At 44.2% G+C, this 16,765-nt stretch overlaps 1 protein-coding gene across 8 annotated transcripts in view; it reads left to right on the top strand.

Annotated features, from left to right (window-relative positions):
- VWA3B (von Willebrand factor A domain containing 3B) overlaps window positions 1-16,765 on the top strand; it is a 139,343-nt gene that overhangs the window by 89,346 nt on the left and 33,232 nt on the right. For 7 of the 8 annotated variants that reach the window (XR_005212385.1, XM_037807120.1, XM_037807123.1 and 4 more), the window contains 3 exons: window positions 1,463-1,615; window positions 3,029-3,116; window positions 3,211-3,367. Coding sequence is in view for 7 of the 8 variants with exons in the window: in XM_037807120.1 (XP_037663048.1) it covers window positions 1,463-1,615; window positions 3,029-3,116; window positions 3,211-3,367 (398 nt within the window). In the remaining variant the exon portion in view is untranslated. The remainder of the gene's footprint in view (window positions 1-1,462; window positions 1,616-3,028; window positions 3,117-3,210; window positions 3,368-16,765) is intronic. The other variant, XM_037807122.1, reaches the window with a different exon arrangement.

Here is a 16,765-nt window from a genome sequence, read left to right as displayed (position 1 = left end):
AGATGGAGGGGACCTCGTTGGAAAGAACGTGGGTGGCCTTTGGGAGCTGAGAAAGGCCCCGGCCAGCAGGCAGCAGGGAAAGGGAGATGGCCCCTGCAGCTGCAAGGAAGAGAACTCTCCCACCAGCTGGAATGACCTTGGGAGCAGAGGTCTCCCCGAGCTTCCAGATGGGAGCCCACACAGCCAGCACCTCCGCCCCAGCTGTGTGAATCCCTAGCAGAGAACCCAAAGCGGCCCAAGCTTCTGAACCAGAGAACTGTGAACTAATAAGTGGGTGTTGTTCTAAGCTGCTAAGTTTGTGATAGTGTCACAGCAATAGGAAACTAATACAGAAAGTTAAAGCTGAATTAAATAGAGGCTCCTCGTTTCCACCAGTAGACGCGGAGAATTTAGAAGCCTTGTAGGAGCTGCAGGTGTAATATCAATTAATTCCACGGGACCCTCTTCTCCCATCAGGAGCTTTGAATGGTCATCTCTGTTCTGTTCTTTGTCAAAGAGTAGGAAACTTTTCCATTTCATTCTGATATCCTCGTCAGACCCCATCTCCATGTGCCCTTTGAGCAAATCCAATGGGACAGATTGATGTCAGACATTCGCTCAGTCACCTGAGGACTCGGGAAGTGGGGCCTGGGATGGAGACCTTCCAGGCAGCAAGGGGGAGCCTTGAGAGGGTTCTGGGTGAGTGATCAAGGTTGGCTCAGACCCCTCTATGCAGGGCTAAGTCAGCAGAACACAACCAAACTCAGGGCCAGGAGGAAGGAGGTTGTCAAGGGGAATCACAGGAAAAGCCTGAGTGAGAGTTAGTGTGAGAGTCATGGCGGGAAAAGCCGGAGGGTGAAGTCAGAAGTGACCCGTTGCCTGGGACCAGCTGGCCCTGATCAAGCTGCTGTGGTCGTGGGCATCCTGCACCCACCTGGACAAGACCGGTCCCACGGATGTGTCTTTGTAGTGCAGAGAGGAAGGGAGGATGGCACGTGTGTGCCAGAGAACTGTGTCCCACTGAGCTTTGCCAGACTGTTTTTTTGGCATCATCTGTGGGGCTGGTGCATTGGGTTGTTTTAACGACACGAACCCGTATAGCTTGAACGTAGTCCAACTTGTTCCTCTGGCTTTGGACACTGTACAGAGAGGACGGAGGGGCTCCGCTTTCAGAGCCTCACTGGCTTTTGTTGGAGGCGAGGACTTGAATATGCCGCTGCCATGCTTGTTTTGACCTCAGTATAAAAGAGAGTGTGTGCATGGCTTTGCGCTTGATTTACATTGTCTTACAGGCAACCTTGTCACATTTTGAGGTTTGAAACTGTGTGTCGGTGGCTGCCCCCCAGCTTGAATGCAGATAAAAGGAGCATTTGGTTTGTGGCAACCCTCCTCCTAGGGCTGGGGCACTGAAGCTGCATTTATTTCTCTTTAAAGGATCTGAGCAAATAGCTGCATCTAACGAAGTCTCTTCTTTCATCCCCAACTCCTTTGACCTCTCTCCCTGGGATCCCCACAGAACCGACCAGAACCAGCCTGCTCAGGAGCCAGCTGTCCACCCTCAGGAGCTCAGCCTGCAGCGGGAGGAAGGCCGGCCTCTCGGGTCGCAGCAGCTCGAACCCCGCCGCGAATGACACAGGCAAGGCCGTAGGACACCCGTCCGCTCCTGAACAAGCCCCGTAGACACATTTGGGGGAAAACAAGTCATGTTTTAAGCGGGCCCTTCCTATTCACAGGAGTCCCTTGTGATCAGGTCTTCCCGCTTTAGTGAACGGGATTTTCCTAGGCCGGACGCACCTGCCCTTACTGAGCTGGGGCATGTCACCTCCACCCGTCACCCGAGACATGGCGCTGACGGCACTGCTTGCCGCCACTTGTGATGTGAACATGAAAATTCAGTGCTTCCTGGTTGGTTAACCTTCTTCCCGTCATTCACGGGGGGCACCGTCCAGTGAGCCCCTCTCTGCTTTCTATTGTCAGCCTTTTGGGGGCTAAATGTGAGAAAATAGGACTTTTCCACTCAATTTTTATACTATTGATAAAATTATTATTCTTAAAATAATAAATTTTTAAAAGTTTAATGTCTGTAGTGCTTTTCCCTTTATTTAAAACAGTTGACAAATGATCAGCCCCAGTTAAAAACATGCACACCTTCAACCCCTGGGTAGCAGGAAGCACCTGAGTGACAGATCTGTCCCTGCTGTTATTCGTGACATCAGCATGACATGTGTCCTGAGCCGTCTATGTTCACGGCCCTTACAGGGTTTAAATATGAGAATGTTTAAATCAGGATGTGATTTCTTGGGCATTTGACTAACTCACTCTGAGCATCCCCCCTGCTCAGTGCTGCTTATTTAACGAGGTAGCATTTCTTTCCATTTATAAAACCAAGTTTATATGAGGATATACATTAAACAACCCAAATATTAATTAAAAAATTTGGGCCTACGACTAAATAGCCCACTAGGGTTTTGGTTTTCCACATAGTACTGAGGAATCACAAAATAAACTCTCAGAAACTAAAAGTGGATCAAGGCACCCCTGCCCGATGTGGGGAGACTCCAGCGATGTCAACATTGAGCAGCCATTGCCTAATGACACTTATTTGGTAGTTTTTAAATGTGTCACCTAGAGAAGGGAGAATGAGTATGTCTCGTTCTTCAATGAAGACAAAACCCACAGGATGTGGATGGGGCGGATAAACGGGAGAGAGAATGTGCCATGGACCTGCTTGATGGTGTGGGGTTAGATTACCACATAGACCTGTTCAATGAGCATGCCGTAACTTACCACCTGGACCCGTGCACTGGGCCCGGGGGTGGATCACCACATGGGCCCGTGCTCTGGGCATAGGTGTGAATTGCCATATTGGACCTGTGCACGGCACGTGAGTGTAAATTGCTTAGAACCCAGCCTGAAGATTAAGGTGTTCTCTCAGACATGGCCCATTTTTCTGCCCTCAGCCATGACCAATGAGACAAGATGATCCCTTTGCGTTTTGATTTAAGCCCCATATCTGCGGAAATGATACAACTGCCGTTTCCCTCCACAGAAATGAGCATCCTCCTGACACATGAGCATCCAGATGACAAACCAGTAGAAACACCGACTCAAGAAGGAAGGCGAGTTTATGAGAAAAGGTGAGTGCTTTAATTTTACTAGGACAGTTTTATTATGTTTGTTCATTACTGGTTGAGTTGCAGTTTTTTAAACGTCAGAGTCTTGTGTTCTTAGTTCCTTAGATATGTCTTCAGCAAATTGGCTCAAGGCCCACGGCTTGGTGGCACAAAAACTCACCATCATGGATGTCTTGTCAGTGACTGCAGTCCCCCACAGCTCCACCTACGTCCCAGTTCTGGACAGACACGTCACCTCCAAGGTCTTTGATGAGGTAAAGCTGATTGTCTGTGTGTCCCTGCTTGAGATATTTTTCCACTTCTGCTACAATGAAAAGTAGGCCCCTTTAGTTTCTTCTACAGGTGTAAAAGGTATTTGAGTCATCAAAGAAAGCCTATCGAGGCAGTTGTTTTGGTCAGCTGCTGAGGGATGGCAACGCAGAGCTGCGGATGTGTTGGAAAATCTCCAGGTCACTGTTGTGATTGTACATGATCTGGGATCAAATGACTGGGAGAACTTGAGAGGGCCGTTTTCTTCCTTTGCCCACCTTCTCTTCCTACATAAAGTGGCATCTTTTCGCAGGGGAGGGGGCAGTGGATGAAATAAGATTGGCCAGCAGTTGATAATTGTTGAATTTTGCTAATAAAAATATGGTGAGGGCTCATTTTACTATTCTGTCTGCTTTTCTATATTTTGAAGTTTTCCATAATAAAAACAAAAAAAATCAGAGGCAGGACAACTTTTTACAGAAAGACCGCACCTACCTTTATCCAGACATGCAGTAGCTGAGATGTGATGTATTTGGAGGAAGTGGCTAAATTGGTGGGATTTGTTTTTTCTGCTACTAGTTACATTTTGGATTATAACCCCTGGAGTTCTCCCGCAGCCTGGTTTGGCAGGGCTGGTGGTTCTTGCTCTGGAAGTCGGTGTTGTGCAGCTTATCACTTGGTCCTTTGCACTGGGCCCCTGGCTTTGTGACTGGCAGATTGGATTTGTATCTTGGTGAACTGTAACCTGGGTAATCGCTTAACTTGCTGCTCGAAATGAACTTCCTCCAGTGGGAAGGGAGAGGCAGCCAACAGTGATTTACGTCCTTTAGGAAGTTTGCTGACAGTGCCTCGTATTCTGTGAATTTGATTTTTTAATATTCTTGAGTTTTCTTATTTTGAGTAAAACGTATACCTCGTTTTCATGAAATTAGTGAACTCTCCTTGGAAATAGGATTTCCTTGGATTCATTCCTTCTAAACCTCCCAACAACCTGAACATTGAAAAGTAAATTTCTCAAAATACATGCAATACAGTAGGAAAGCATAAACATAAGCATAAAATCAAATGAAGAAACCATAAAGGAAAGATTTATAGATTGACTAAATAAAAATGCTATTTTGCACAAAAAAGCATGTTAAGTAAATGAAAGCAGATCTCAGAAAAATATTGTAACATACTCGACAAAGAGATAAAGGAGTAATATTTCAAATATGTGTGTATGTGTATCAGTACAAAAGAGTGTTCACTATACACACACATGCACACACACATACCATAGAGAATAAGTAAGTGATAAATACCCCAGTAGAAAATCTAGAGAAAAAAAGAAATGTCACAAGCACATACAAGGATGTTTAACCTTGCAGGTAACCAAAAATATGCTTTTGGAAAAAGTGCGAACTGAAAAACAGTTAGACCTTATGCCCCAAATTGGCAAAGGTTAAAAAATGCTAATAAACAGCAGTGGCAAAGCTAGGATGAAACAGGAGCTCTTATACCCTGTGGGAGTATGAAAGGGTTCAACCTTTCTCGAGGGCAATTGGCAATACATTCAGAAGCCTGAAGAGCTTACAGCTTTCACTTCTGTAAGAACATTTGTTCATTTGTTACTAAGAATCCATGTAAGGAAATAACCAGAGATATTGACATAGATGTGCAGAGAATAATCATTGTTGCATTATTTCAAATGGTGAAAAAATTGGAAACAATCTATATGTCTAGTAGGTACAGCCACATGATGGAGTGCCATATATTCATAAAATATTATATTTCTAAAAAAAAAATAAGTAATGGCATCAGGGGAAGCTCTCAATATAATGCTAAATGAAAAAAAGCAGAGTACAAAACACCATTGTATTTTGTTAACAATTTGGTTATGTGTATGTATAATGTAGACGTAGCATTCTTTCTCCCTCCCTCTGTCCCTTCCTTTTCTTTTTTACCAGAGTGTTAGGAGTGTTTATCTGGATGATGAGACTATTGGAAGTATTTTTTAATCTATATATTTTTTAGCTTTTGTTCTATTAATTATATGCTGAGAAAAAGTGTTAAGGAAAGCAGATCTACCTAAAATCAAAAAATAAAATGGTTTAAGTATAAAGGAAACTTAATTTTTAATTAATTAATTGGTTGATTTTTATTTGATAAGTAATACATAGATACATCCTCAGTATAAGAGATTCAAACCATACAGGATTTTTCAGAGCAAAATGTGGAAGCTCCTTTCACAACTGTTCTCATCCACAGAGGGACACAGTCTGAATAGTTTGATGAATAGCCTTCCATTCCTTTTATATATATATATAGTTGTACATATACACATAATTTTAACAACCATAAATAGGCAATACCATATAGCTTTGCTATTTTTTAGAAAAAATTATGTCTTGGAGACCTTTCCTGGTAAGTAGATACGTGTATCTCATTCTTATTAGTTGTGAGATTCTCCCATCTTGTTAATGGAAATGTAAGTTGTGTCCCCTTTTCCCCTTTTACAGTCTTGTAACAGATTTCCTCATACATAGATTGTGGGCACATGTACAAATCTGTCTTTGGGATAGATTCCCTGGAGTGGGATGTTGGGTCCAAAGGGTGTGTGCGGTCTAAATTTTGATAGTTGCTACCAGCTCACCCTCCCAAGGAGTTTTACATTTCCACTAGTTTATGTCCTCAAAGTCACAGTACAGAGATACCGTCCTCCTAGGGAGAGCTCTCTATAGACTTGTTAATAAGATTAGTTCTACAAGTACAGAAATGTTTTGAAAACCCCAAAAGTAGTCTGAAGACATAAAACCTCGTTCAGTCTGTCCTTTCCCATTGGCTCATGTGGTGGTGTGGAGTATGTACCCCCAAAAAACATGTTCTTAAACCTAACGCATCCCTGGGGGTGTGAGCCCCTTGTGAGTAGGACCGTGTGATGAGGTGACTTCAGTTAAGGTGTGGCCCAGCCCAGTCAGGATGAGCCTTCATCCCATTACTGGAGTCCTTTATAAGCAGAATGAAGTTCAGACAGAGAGAGAGAGAGAGAGAGAGAGAAAGCCATGGGAAGCAAGAAGCTGAAGGTCTGCAGAACCCGGAAGAGAACGTGAGGCCCTGCCACATGGCAGAAGAGCTCGGGGCCGGGGCTCACCAGCAGCCAGCCCAAGAACTCCACCATCTTCAGAAGGAAAGCACCACCGTGATGATGCCATGATTTGGACTTTCTTTTAGCCTCAAAACCATGAGCTAATAAATTCCTATTGTTTAAGCCAACCCATTGCATGGTATTTGCTTGAGCAGCCTCGGAAACTAAAACAGCTCAGATGCCGAAGAAGTCACCATCGCCAGCTCACTCCAGTTGACCAAAAGTTGCTCTCCAGGATGTGTGCAATATATCTGTACTCTGGAGATAATATACCTACTCTGAGGTTGCTATTGGATTAAATGAAGTCATGTAAAAGGCCGGTATTTAACAGGCATTCATAAGTGTTAGCTTTTATTACAAAAATATTCAACAACTGTCACGTGCCTACCGTGCAGGTCCCATGCTGGACCCTAGGGTGCAGGGCCAAACAGGACAGCCAAGGGCCCTACTAAACACAACTTGGTCTTGTGGAGGAAGTAGCAGCTGTAGTTAAATGTCACAAGTGGAGAGGACCGTATGAAGAGCGGGAAGGGCCCTGACCTGGTTTCAGACGTCAGAGAAGCTTGCAGTGCGAAGTGGTGTCCGAGTTGGAACCTGGAGTTGGAGAAGCAGGTATGGAGGTGAAGGGGTGGGGAGGGTCCCTGCAGGCTTGGTGTGAGTGGAGGAAGAGGGTACAGCTGGCCAAGGAAGAGCTGGTTGCGTTGAGGATGTTTAACTTCATCCTGAAGGGAATTGAAAGGTCTTTAGCAGAAAACGGGGACGGTCAGTGTGGGTGATTAGACTGCACGTTTTTGACAGCACGGTCTTTGTGTCCCACCCCAAGTACCCAGCATGTTGCACCAAGAGCAGGTGTCAGCACCAGACAAATGCAGTGTCTGTCTCGCTCCCACTCCTTAATAGCTGCAAGGCCTTGGGCGATTGCTCCTTCCCGAGATTGTCTCCTTGTCTGTAGGGGAAGACCCTACAGACACGTAGCGCTTGGAAGGCATTCTATCAACAAATATCGGTTGAATCATGTAGAAGATGCCAAGGTTGGGAATAAATGAAAAGCAAACCTTTATGGTCCTGCTCTGTCTCCAGGGGGGATAAAAAATCCCCCAACATGGGCTTTGGCGGCCGGGTGGAGAGTAGTTAGAGCGGTGCGAGGCTGGGAGGGGGGACGTCAGGCGAGCTCCAGGTGGCAGAGGTCTGGGCTCCGACCAGGTGGAACGGACCCAAGGCTGTTTGCGAGCAAATGTTAACAGGACTAAACCACGTGCGACTGGCACAGAGAAAAATGTCGAGAGCGATCCTCACGTGTCCAGCCTGGGCAATGGAACCCCAAGAAGGAAAAAGTGGGCGGGAGAGTAGTGAGGGTCCGGTTCTTCTGGAGAAAGTTCCAGGCTCTGGCTCTGGAAAGCAAACCCAAGGGAAGCCGATGAATGCTTTTCAAGTGCCTGCCTTTGGCCTTGTGCCGGGTGCCTTTTGTTATGCTGTGAACTCTTGTCCCGGATCTGCGGGCAGGTGGCACAGTCATCCTTTATTGATATGAAAGCAAGAATCATGATGATGTCGAGCTGTACATAGTAAATTCCAACGTTCACCTTCAAAGCAAATACACATCTTTTGTTCCTTAATAAAAGAAGAGACTCTCAACTGTAAATGGAAAAATTAGGAAAACAAGACTCTAAAACGTATCCCACTTAGTAAATATATAGCTTTTTTTAGATTTAACCTAATATTTTATGAAAAAGAAGACCAAAAGTAGAATGGAGCTGAAAAGGAAACCTGTTTGGATCTTAGCCCGCTTCGTTGAGAATTTTAATAGCCTCCTACGCCTGTGTTCTGTGCGTGGTCGCTTCTGTCTGTGCAGGAGTGTAAAGCAGTGTTTGGCTTTGTCCCCAGTCTTTTGTTTCATCCATGACTTATATTTGAACTCTTTCTTCTTCTGGACAATGAGGTTTTCATTTTCAGTGTTTCCTAAACCAGCATCAAATCTGTCAGCTTGGAAATGAAGTATTGAGAGCAGAGGGGTTGTTTACTAACTCTGCATTGTGAGATGCTAAGTGGCACCTTTAGTTTCCAACGGACCAGATGATGGTACCTTACCTCTTTCACGTGCAGAATAAAGCTGTTTTAGTTATTTGATGAATCTGCAATTCAAGGGTCTTTATTGGTAATTACTTTGGGAAAAACCAATTTGAAATAATTTGGAAAGGTTAGTCTGTGTCATGGGAAAGTCTGCACCACCATCATCATTGTCATCGTCATTGTCATCGTGGCAGCTGCTGCCCACCTTGTCCATATCCCCTGCTGGGTTCTGAGAGAAGCATTTGATGTCGAAGCATCTCATCTCAGACTTAGAGCAGCCTAGTTGGTGAGGTGGCTATTCATTTCATCATTTCGCCGAGAAGGAACTCGAGCTGCCAGGAGATCAGGGACCTTGCATGGCCAGCCACGGAGCAGTGACAGACAGAGCTGGGTACAATCCAGACTGTCGGACCACAAAGTGACATGCTGAACCCGAGGAAGGCAGAGCTGGAAGCCTGGGATGCTGTTAAAGCCGGGCCATTTTACTGCTTTCAAATAATTACAATAGCATGGAGGGCAACACAATTATAGATTGATAGAGAGGCTTATTTTGATTAAAAAATTAAAAGAAAGTTATCTTATTTTGAAAGCTATTTATATGTATTCATTGTATAGAAAAATTAGAAAATATAGGTAAGTGAAAAAGAAACAATAGAGTTATAATGTCACCACAGATGGATAGTTTGGTGGATGTCTGGACAGGCCTTTTTCACTACATAAGTATCCTTTGTTTTGGTTTTGTTTTGTTTTCATTTCTTACCAAATCGAAGTCCTTGCCTTTTTACTCAACAGTCGATCGTGAGCATTGTTCCATGGCAGCAAATATTCTTCTATGATATTGATTAAAATCCTCACTAGCTGTCAGTGGTTTAGATTGAAAAAAATAATTTCTCATTTCCTTAAAATTTAGATTTACAAATGTGGGCACACAATCTCATTGACCAGCCACCCTGCCAGCTGATTTTGTGGTGCTGCCACATTTGGTTCCGTGGCTCCTTTGACTTGGAAAAGCAGACATTTGTGCTTCGGCACTTCGCTATTTGTACAGCTACAATCTCTATAAAGCCACTGCACGTGTATTCAGAGAGCCAGCCCTGTGGGGCCTGCACAGTGTTTGCATTTCAGTCTGGTGGCCAGCTCTGGGGTAGCTGTTAGAAGAACTGATTGCGTCAAAGCACAGAGAAGCTGGCGAATTCAGCCAGGGTTGACCAGCAATACATAATCACCAGTTTCACACTATTTTCTCATTTTCAAAATGTTTTGAGACTGCTTATAGTCACAGCTGGGATGCTGGCAGGTAGAATGATAAATGTGTGCACAGTTCTGTATCCTGCCGTCTTCATTTAGCATCATGTTGGCAACATTTTCCCGTGATGATGTATTTTTTGGCTGAGTTTTTAATGGTTGCACCAATGTGAATTACTATAATTTATTTAACTATTCCCCCTGCTATTGGTCAGTTTACTTGTCATTTTAAAAGTGCCTATTTTTCTGTATCTTTGCTATCACTTAGAGCAGTAGCATTAAAAAAGAACTTTGCTAATTGCTATGTGAAAATGATATTTCCCTTTAATTCTTAATTTTTAGTGTTTGTGAATAATTTCCTTATGTAAGCTAAATCTCTCTGAAGATCTTGTTTATGTCATTGATATTCATAGAAAACACTTCATAAAAAATAGCAGTTACACTTCATCCCATGCCTCAAATACCAAGAACTCAAATTTGGTACAATCCAACTTAATTATGTTTTATAATATAGATAAAGCTTAAAATTTGGGGGGGGGCCTCAGCCATTATATTAATTTACATATGACTTCAGTCATTCATGTATTCAATAAATGGTTACGTTGTGTATGTATTGTGTTATAAACTAGTACTTTAAAAAGGAAATAACTGCAGTTTGCTGGAGGGGAAAACCGTACAACAGAAAATTGCAATTCAATGTCTCTGTGCTGTACAGGGGAGGAAACGCTATAGAGTGGTCAGTGCCTGGCAGAGAGTAAAGGATAGATCCTATTATCGTTGTTGGTAGAGCTGTCCCTAAGCACAGGGGAAAATCCTAACAGAACCAGCCCGAGTTGGCTGGGCATGGATTCCAGGAATTCTCTGTGGGCCGTGACTGTCCCTCTCTCTCTCCGCGAGTAAACCATTCTCAGGTGGTTTTATTCTTTCTCAAACGGAGCTGGCAGTGGCTCCACAGACCTCACTCACCTGCCCCCTGGCTTCCTGACAGAAAGCTGTGGGAGGGGGCAGGATTCTGACCCCCCAAGGCCTGGGAGAACCCTTCTGTGACCTCACAGTCATGCTAACCGTGACATCGTAAGGAAGAAATCTCCTGCGGCCCCTGCAGTCACCACGTTGTAGAAACTAAGAGCACAGACTCCGGTGAGGGGCATGACGCTGTCCTTCCCGGAGCCTGCATGCAGACAGGAGTGAGGGTGGCTGCCCACGAGCCCGAGCTGCACAGCCGCGCCCGGGGACGCCATGGCCACGCAAGGCACGAGACCCAAGTCCACGAAAGAGGCAGGCAGAGCCCGGGCGAGCGCAGTGCACACACTGAGTCACGGTCAAGCCGGTCATGGCGAAGAGTTAGACCGTTGCTAAATATTCTGTGGTGCTGATTTATAACTGAGCCATACGTTAGCAAACTTGGAGAGCGATTTATAGGCTTGTAAAGGAGTATTTTTTCCAGGGGAGGTGAAAATCTAAGGGTCTTTTTGTTTGGTTGAGACTGACTTTTTTTTTCTGCCGGTTGATGTGACATGTTGCTGTCTTTACTGAGGGCTGATTTTTTTTTCACCTCCTGTGAGCTTCATCCATTTTCAAGGTCCAGTTGTCTTATCTTTTGGCACACTCTTCTGTCTCTTTCCCCCGACAAGGATTGTTTTGCAGCCATAAGCTGAATTCATGTGGCTGCTAAGTAGCTGCTTGGACCACGCAGCCTCTAACTTCATTTCTTTACGGTTTTCTAAATTTTTCTATGATTTGTTTGGTGTTGATGCTTCAGTTACAAAATTAATATAATATATAATTTTAAAAACTGTGACGCTGAATCAAACACTTCAAAAAGTTAAATTTCTGCCTTCACTTGGGCTGAAATCCCAATGTTCAGAAGTAACCACTGTTGCTAGTTTTAAACCATATTTTTTTATGTTTCAGGTATTTTTAAAAAGAAAGAAAGTATTTACAGATAAAGTTGAAATCCCCTGTGCATGTTTGTATACTCTCACTACAAAAATATTAAAACATTGATGTATATGTGTAAAACTTGATACAAATGGTATCAGTGTAGGTTTTGTACTGAAACTTGCTATTTGTCTTACATTATGTTCCTGAGATTTTATCTATGTTGATTCATTTACTTCCTGCTGCATTTTCCCTTTGTATGTATACACCACCATTTATTGTAAATACTGACTCTTTTGGACTTATTTCTAATTTCTTATTTTCTGTGTTTTATCGTTTTCCTTTGCATCTTTATTTTTTTACTCTCCAGCCTTTGTTAGTCATAAAGTTTTTTATATTTCCTTTTTCCTCCTTTTTTATTAGAAGCAATAAATTGTATTTCTGTTCTTTTAGATTATTTAAAAAGTTTTAACATACATGACTAAAATTTTTTCTAAGCAAGTCATTATTTTATATTGTTATTCACCCAAACACAATAAGGAACTTTAATACCATTTAACTAACCATCCTTCAGATCACATATCTGATGAAAAACTTGCATCCAGAATATATAATGAAACCTCAAAACTCAAGGGTAAGGAAACAACCCAATCTTTTGAAAATGTACAAAAGACTTGAACAGACACTTCGCCAAAGACATATGCAAATATGAACATTAAAAGATCTCAACATAATTAGTAACTAGGAAAATGCAAATTAAAGCCATGCTGATAATCCACTATAAACCTATTAAATAATTTTTTTTAAAAAATTGAGAATACCAAATGCTGGTGAGGATATGGAGCAACTTGAATTGTCACACCCGTCGGTGGGAATGCAAAATGGTACAACCACGCTGGAAAAGAGTTTGACAGTTTCTTAAGAAGTTAAACATACACTGACCATGTGACCCAGCAGTCTCACTCCTGGGTATTTACCCAAGAGAACTGAGACTTAAATTCACACACAAACCTGTACGATGAATGCTTATAGCAGCTCAGTTCATAATTGCCTAAAATTAGACACACTCGCATGTCCTTTAGTGGTGAAGGGATAAACTACATTGCGTTCGCCAACGGGAATCCTGCTTAGGAAAACAATGGAACTATTGATACAAACAAAAATACAAATAAGTCACAAAGGCATTATGCTGAGTGAAAGAAGACAGTCTCCAAAGTTACCTAGAATATGATTCCACTTACAGGACTGTTCTAGTTTGCTAATGCTGCCAGAATGCAAAACACCAGAAATGGATTGGCTTTTATATAGGGGGTCTATTTGGTTACACAGTTACAGCCTTAAGGCCATAAAGTGTCCATCAACAATTGGGTACCTTCACTGGAGGATGGCCAATGGCATCCGAAAAACCTCTGTTAGCTGGGAAGGCATGTGGCTGGCATCTGCTCCAAGTTCTGGTTTCAAAATGGCTTTCTCCCAGGATGTTCCTCCCTAGGCATCACCTCCTCAAAAATGTCACTCTTAGTTGTTCTTGGGGTGTTTTCCTCTCTTAGCTTCTCCGGAACAAAAGTCTGTTTTCAAAGGCCATCTCCAAAATGTCTCTGTAAACTGCAGTTTCTCTCTCAGCTCCTGTGCAATCAAAGTGTCCCTCTTGGCTGTAGCAAGCTCACTCCTTCTGTCTGAGCTTATATAGTGCTCCAGTAAACTAATCAAGGCCCATGCAGAATGGGCGGGGCCACACTTCCATGGAAATTATCCAATCAGAGTTATCACCCGCAGTTGGGTGGGTCACATCTCCATGGAAACGCTCAAAGAATTACAATCTAATTAACATTAATACGTCTGTCCACACAAGATTATATCAAAGATAATGGCATTTTGGGGGCCATGATACCTTCCAACCAGCAGAAGGACATTCTGAAAAAGCAAAATGCTAGCCCTGGAGATAATGGGTCACAAGAGGTTGGGGATGGGGTGCGGATGGGGTATTGTGACAAAAAGTGGCCATAGGAGGGAGGCTTGTGGGGATGACAGGACCGTTCCGTATCCCGATTGTGGTGCTAGGTACATGACATGTTTACTAATCAAAGAAATGCACACCCAAAAAAGTCTATTTTACTGAGTTAATTTTTAAAATTAGAGTAAAAAAAAAATACATTGATGGCGATACTACATGTAAAAATCGTTTCAGGAAAAGCTCTCTGATAAGTTGATGTTTGAGTAGACACCTGGTAATTCGGGGGGCAAAGCACCTCAGGCGGGGGACGCTTGGCTGGGGCAGTCACAGGAGGGAAGGGTGGAAGGCGAGGGGAGGGCGTGCGTGCTGCCAGATCATATAGAGCCTCAAAGGCCGTGTTGAGAGCTCCAGAATTCACTGCCACTGCAGGTATGCACAGAGGAAGGCCCCGGGAGATTTAGAAGAACCTTGGATTGGGGTGGTGGCAGTGGAGGAGGTATGAAGATTTGGATTTTGGAAAGATTTTGAAGGTGCAACCAGTAGGATTTGTTGGTGGAGTGTCTGTGGGGTATGAGGGATTGGAGTTAAGTATGGCTGCCTGGTTTTCTCCCTTCACTGGAAGGCTGGAGTTCCTGTCCGCCGAGGTGAGGAGGATGAAGAGCAGGCTGGAGAGCAGAGCAAGAAGATCAGTTTTGGGCATGGTGGCTTTCAGCGACCCCCTGAGCCTCTGGGCCTCTGCCTGGTCCAAAGCACACTTCCCAGAGCCTCTTCGTGGGATCCTTCTTTCCTGAAAGATCCCACTCTTGGCCCCCAGGCCACCACGCCTCTCGCCACCTCCCCTGGCCTGCCCACGTCAGATGCCCAGTGCCTCCTGCTTGAGCCATGCAGCCATCTCCTCACCGCGGCTGCTCCGGACATCAGACTGCACCTCATGACTCGTCACGCCTGCGCTGCCTTCAGGATGAAATGTAAACTCTCGTCCTCTCCTTTTAGCGGCATTTAACAACTGCCCACTTTGGGCACCGTGCTGGGCTCTGGGTGTGTGGGACAAGGCCTCTGCTTTTTTAGGCAGAGAGACAGACAGTAAACAGCCAGCTCATTACAGAATTACAAGTTGTGCGACGAGGAAATAACGTGGCTGAGTGTCTTAGTTTGCTAATGCTGCAGAATGCAAAACACCAGAGATGGATTGGCTTTTATAAAACGGGGATTTATTTCGCTACACAGTTACAGTCTTAAGGCCACAAAGCGTCCAAGGCAACACATCAGCAATCGGGTACCCTCACCGGAGGATGGCCAATGGCCTCCGGAAAACCTCTGTTAGCTAGGAAGGCAGCTGGCATCTGCTCCAAAGCTCCGGCCTCAAAACGGCTTTCTCCCAGGACGTTCCTCTCTAGCAAGCTTGCTCCTCTTCAAAACATCACTCCCAGCTGCACTCTCCTCTTCCCCCCTAGTCAGCTCATTTATGTAACTCCACCGATCAAGGCCCACCCCGAATGGGTGGGGCCACGCCTCCATGAGAACATCTCATCAGAATCATTGCCCACAGCTGAGTGGGGCACATTCCAAGCAAATCCAACCATCACCAAAACGCCTGCCCCACACAAAACCACAAAGATAATGGCATTTGGGGGACACAATACACTCAAACCGGCACACTGAGTGATGGAGGATGAAAACGGAGGAGATGGACGCCGTCGAAGGTGGGCCAGGAGGGGTGGGACGAGCCAGCAGGTGAAGAGCGAAGGAGGGGACTGCATGCAGGCCTCCACGGGGCAGCGCTTGGTGTGGCCTGAGGGGCAGTGAACAAATGACCACAGGCCGGGGTAGGTGAGAGTGGTCGGCCAGGCGAGCGTTTCACAGAAAGCTGCCCGTCCAGTGATCTGGGAGACTCGCCGGAGAATGGAGACGCTGGCAACAGGAGCTCATGGCAGGCGAGGACGCTGGGAGCCGGGCAGGAAGTGAGAGGACGAATTGAGATGCTCTGGAGGTGTCGTTCGAGTCCCCAGGAAACATCTAATGGAGACTCCAGTCGCAATAGCAACAATAGAAACAAAGTGTCTAGGATTAAACTTAGCAAGAAACTGACAGAGCTTGTGTAGAGAAGATAAGGAAACTTTATTGAGACGTATACAAGATTTGGATAAATGAAGAGATTATCCCTGATTGGAAAGCTGGGACATCTCAAATTAGGTTGGGTTTAGTGACTTTAATCAAAATTCCAAATTTTTTTTTAGCTTGACAACATCTAACGTTCATTTGTAAGAATAAACAGGAAAGCACAATTAGTTTTTTAAAAACTGAAACATTTAACATTAAAACAGATATTAGCACTTATTATAAAGCTATAGTACTTAAAACAGTGTGGTGCTGGTGCAAGAATTACAAATAGCTCAATTAAATGGTACAGAATAGCAAACTCCAAAATCCACCTTAGTATCTATAGGAAATTAGCATCCTGTGCTGGTTTGAAGCTGTTATGTACCCCATAAAAGGCCAAGTTCTTTTAATCCATTCTTGTGGGGACAGACCTGTGGTTGGGTGGGACCTTTTGATTAGGTTCTTCCCTAGCAGGAGTCCTTCATGAGAGGATAAAAGACAGATGAAACTCAGAGAACCTGAGAAGCTGAGAGAGAAATACCCAGAGACATTGAGAGAGAGAGAGAGAGAGAGAGAGAGAGCCATTTTGAAACTAGAACCCAGGAGAAGGCCCAGCAGACATCACCATGTGACAGAGGAACCCTGGATGCCAGCAGCCTTTCCTCAGAGAAGGTATCTACCTCTTGGTGCCTTAATCTGGACATTTTTGTGGCCTTAGAACTGTAAATTTGCAACCTAACAAATCCCCATTGAAAAAGCTGATCCATTTCTGGTATATTGCATTCTGGCAACTTTAGTAAACTGGAGATTTTGGTACCAGAGAAATGGGGTGCTGTTATTTGCAAATACCAGAAATGCTGTAACAGCTTTATAAATGGGTAAGGGGAAGATTCTGGAAGAATTGTGAGATGCTCAGTAGAAAAGGCCTCGAGTGCTTTGAAGAGACTGTTGGAAGAAATATGGATGCTAGAGGGACATCCAGTGAGGCCATAGACAGAAATGAATGTTGTTGCCAACTGGAAGAAAGGC

Source organism: Choloepus didactylus, chromosome 17 (genome assembly GCF_015220235.1).
Source record: "Choloepus didactylus isolate mChoDid1 chromosome 17, mChoDid1.pri, whole genome shotgun sequence".
Lineage (NCBI taxonomy): Eukaryota > Metazoa > Chordata > Mammalia > Pilosa > Megalonychidae > Choloepus > Choloepus didactylus.
Note: the sequence above shows the minus strand (reverse complement) of the source record. Positions and strands in the feature narration are given on the sequence as shown.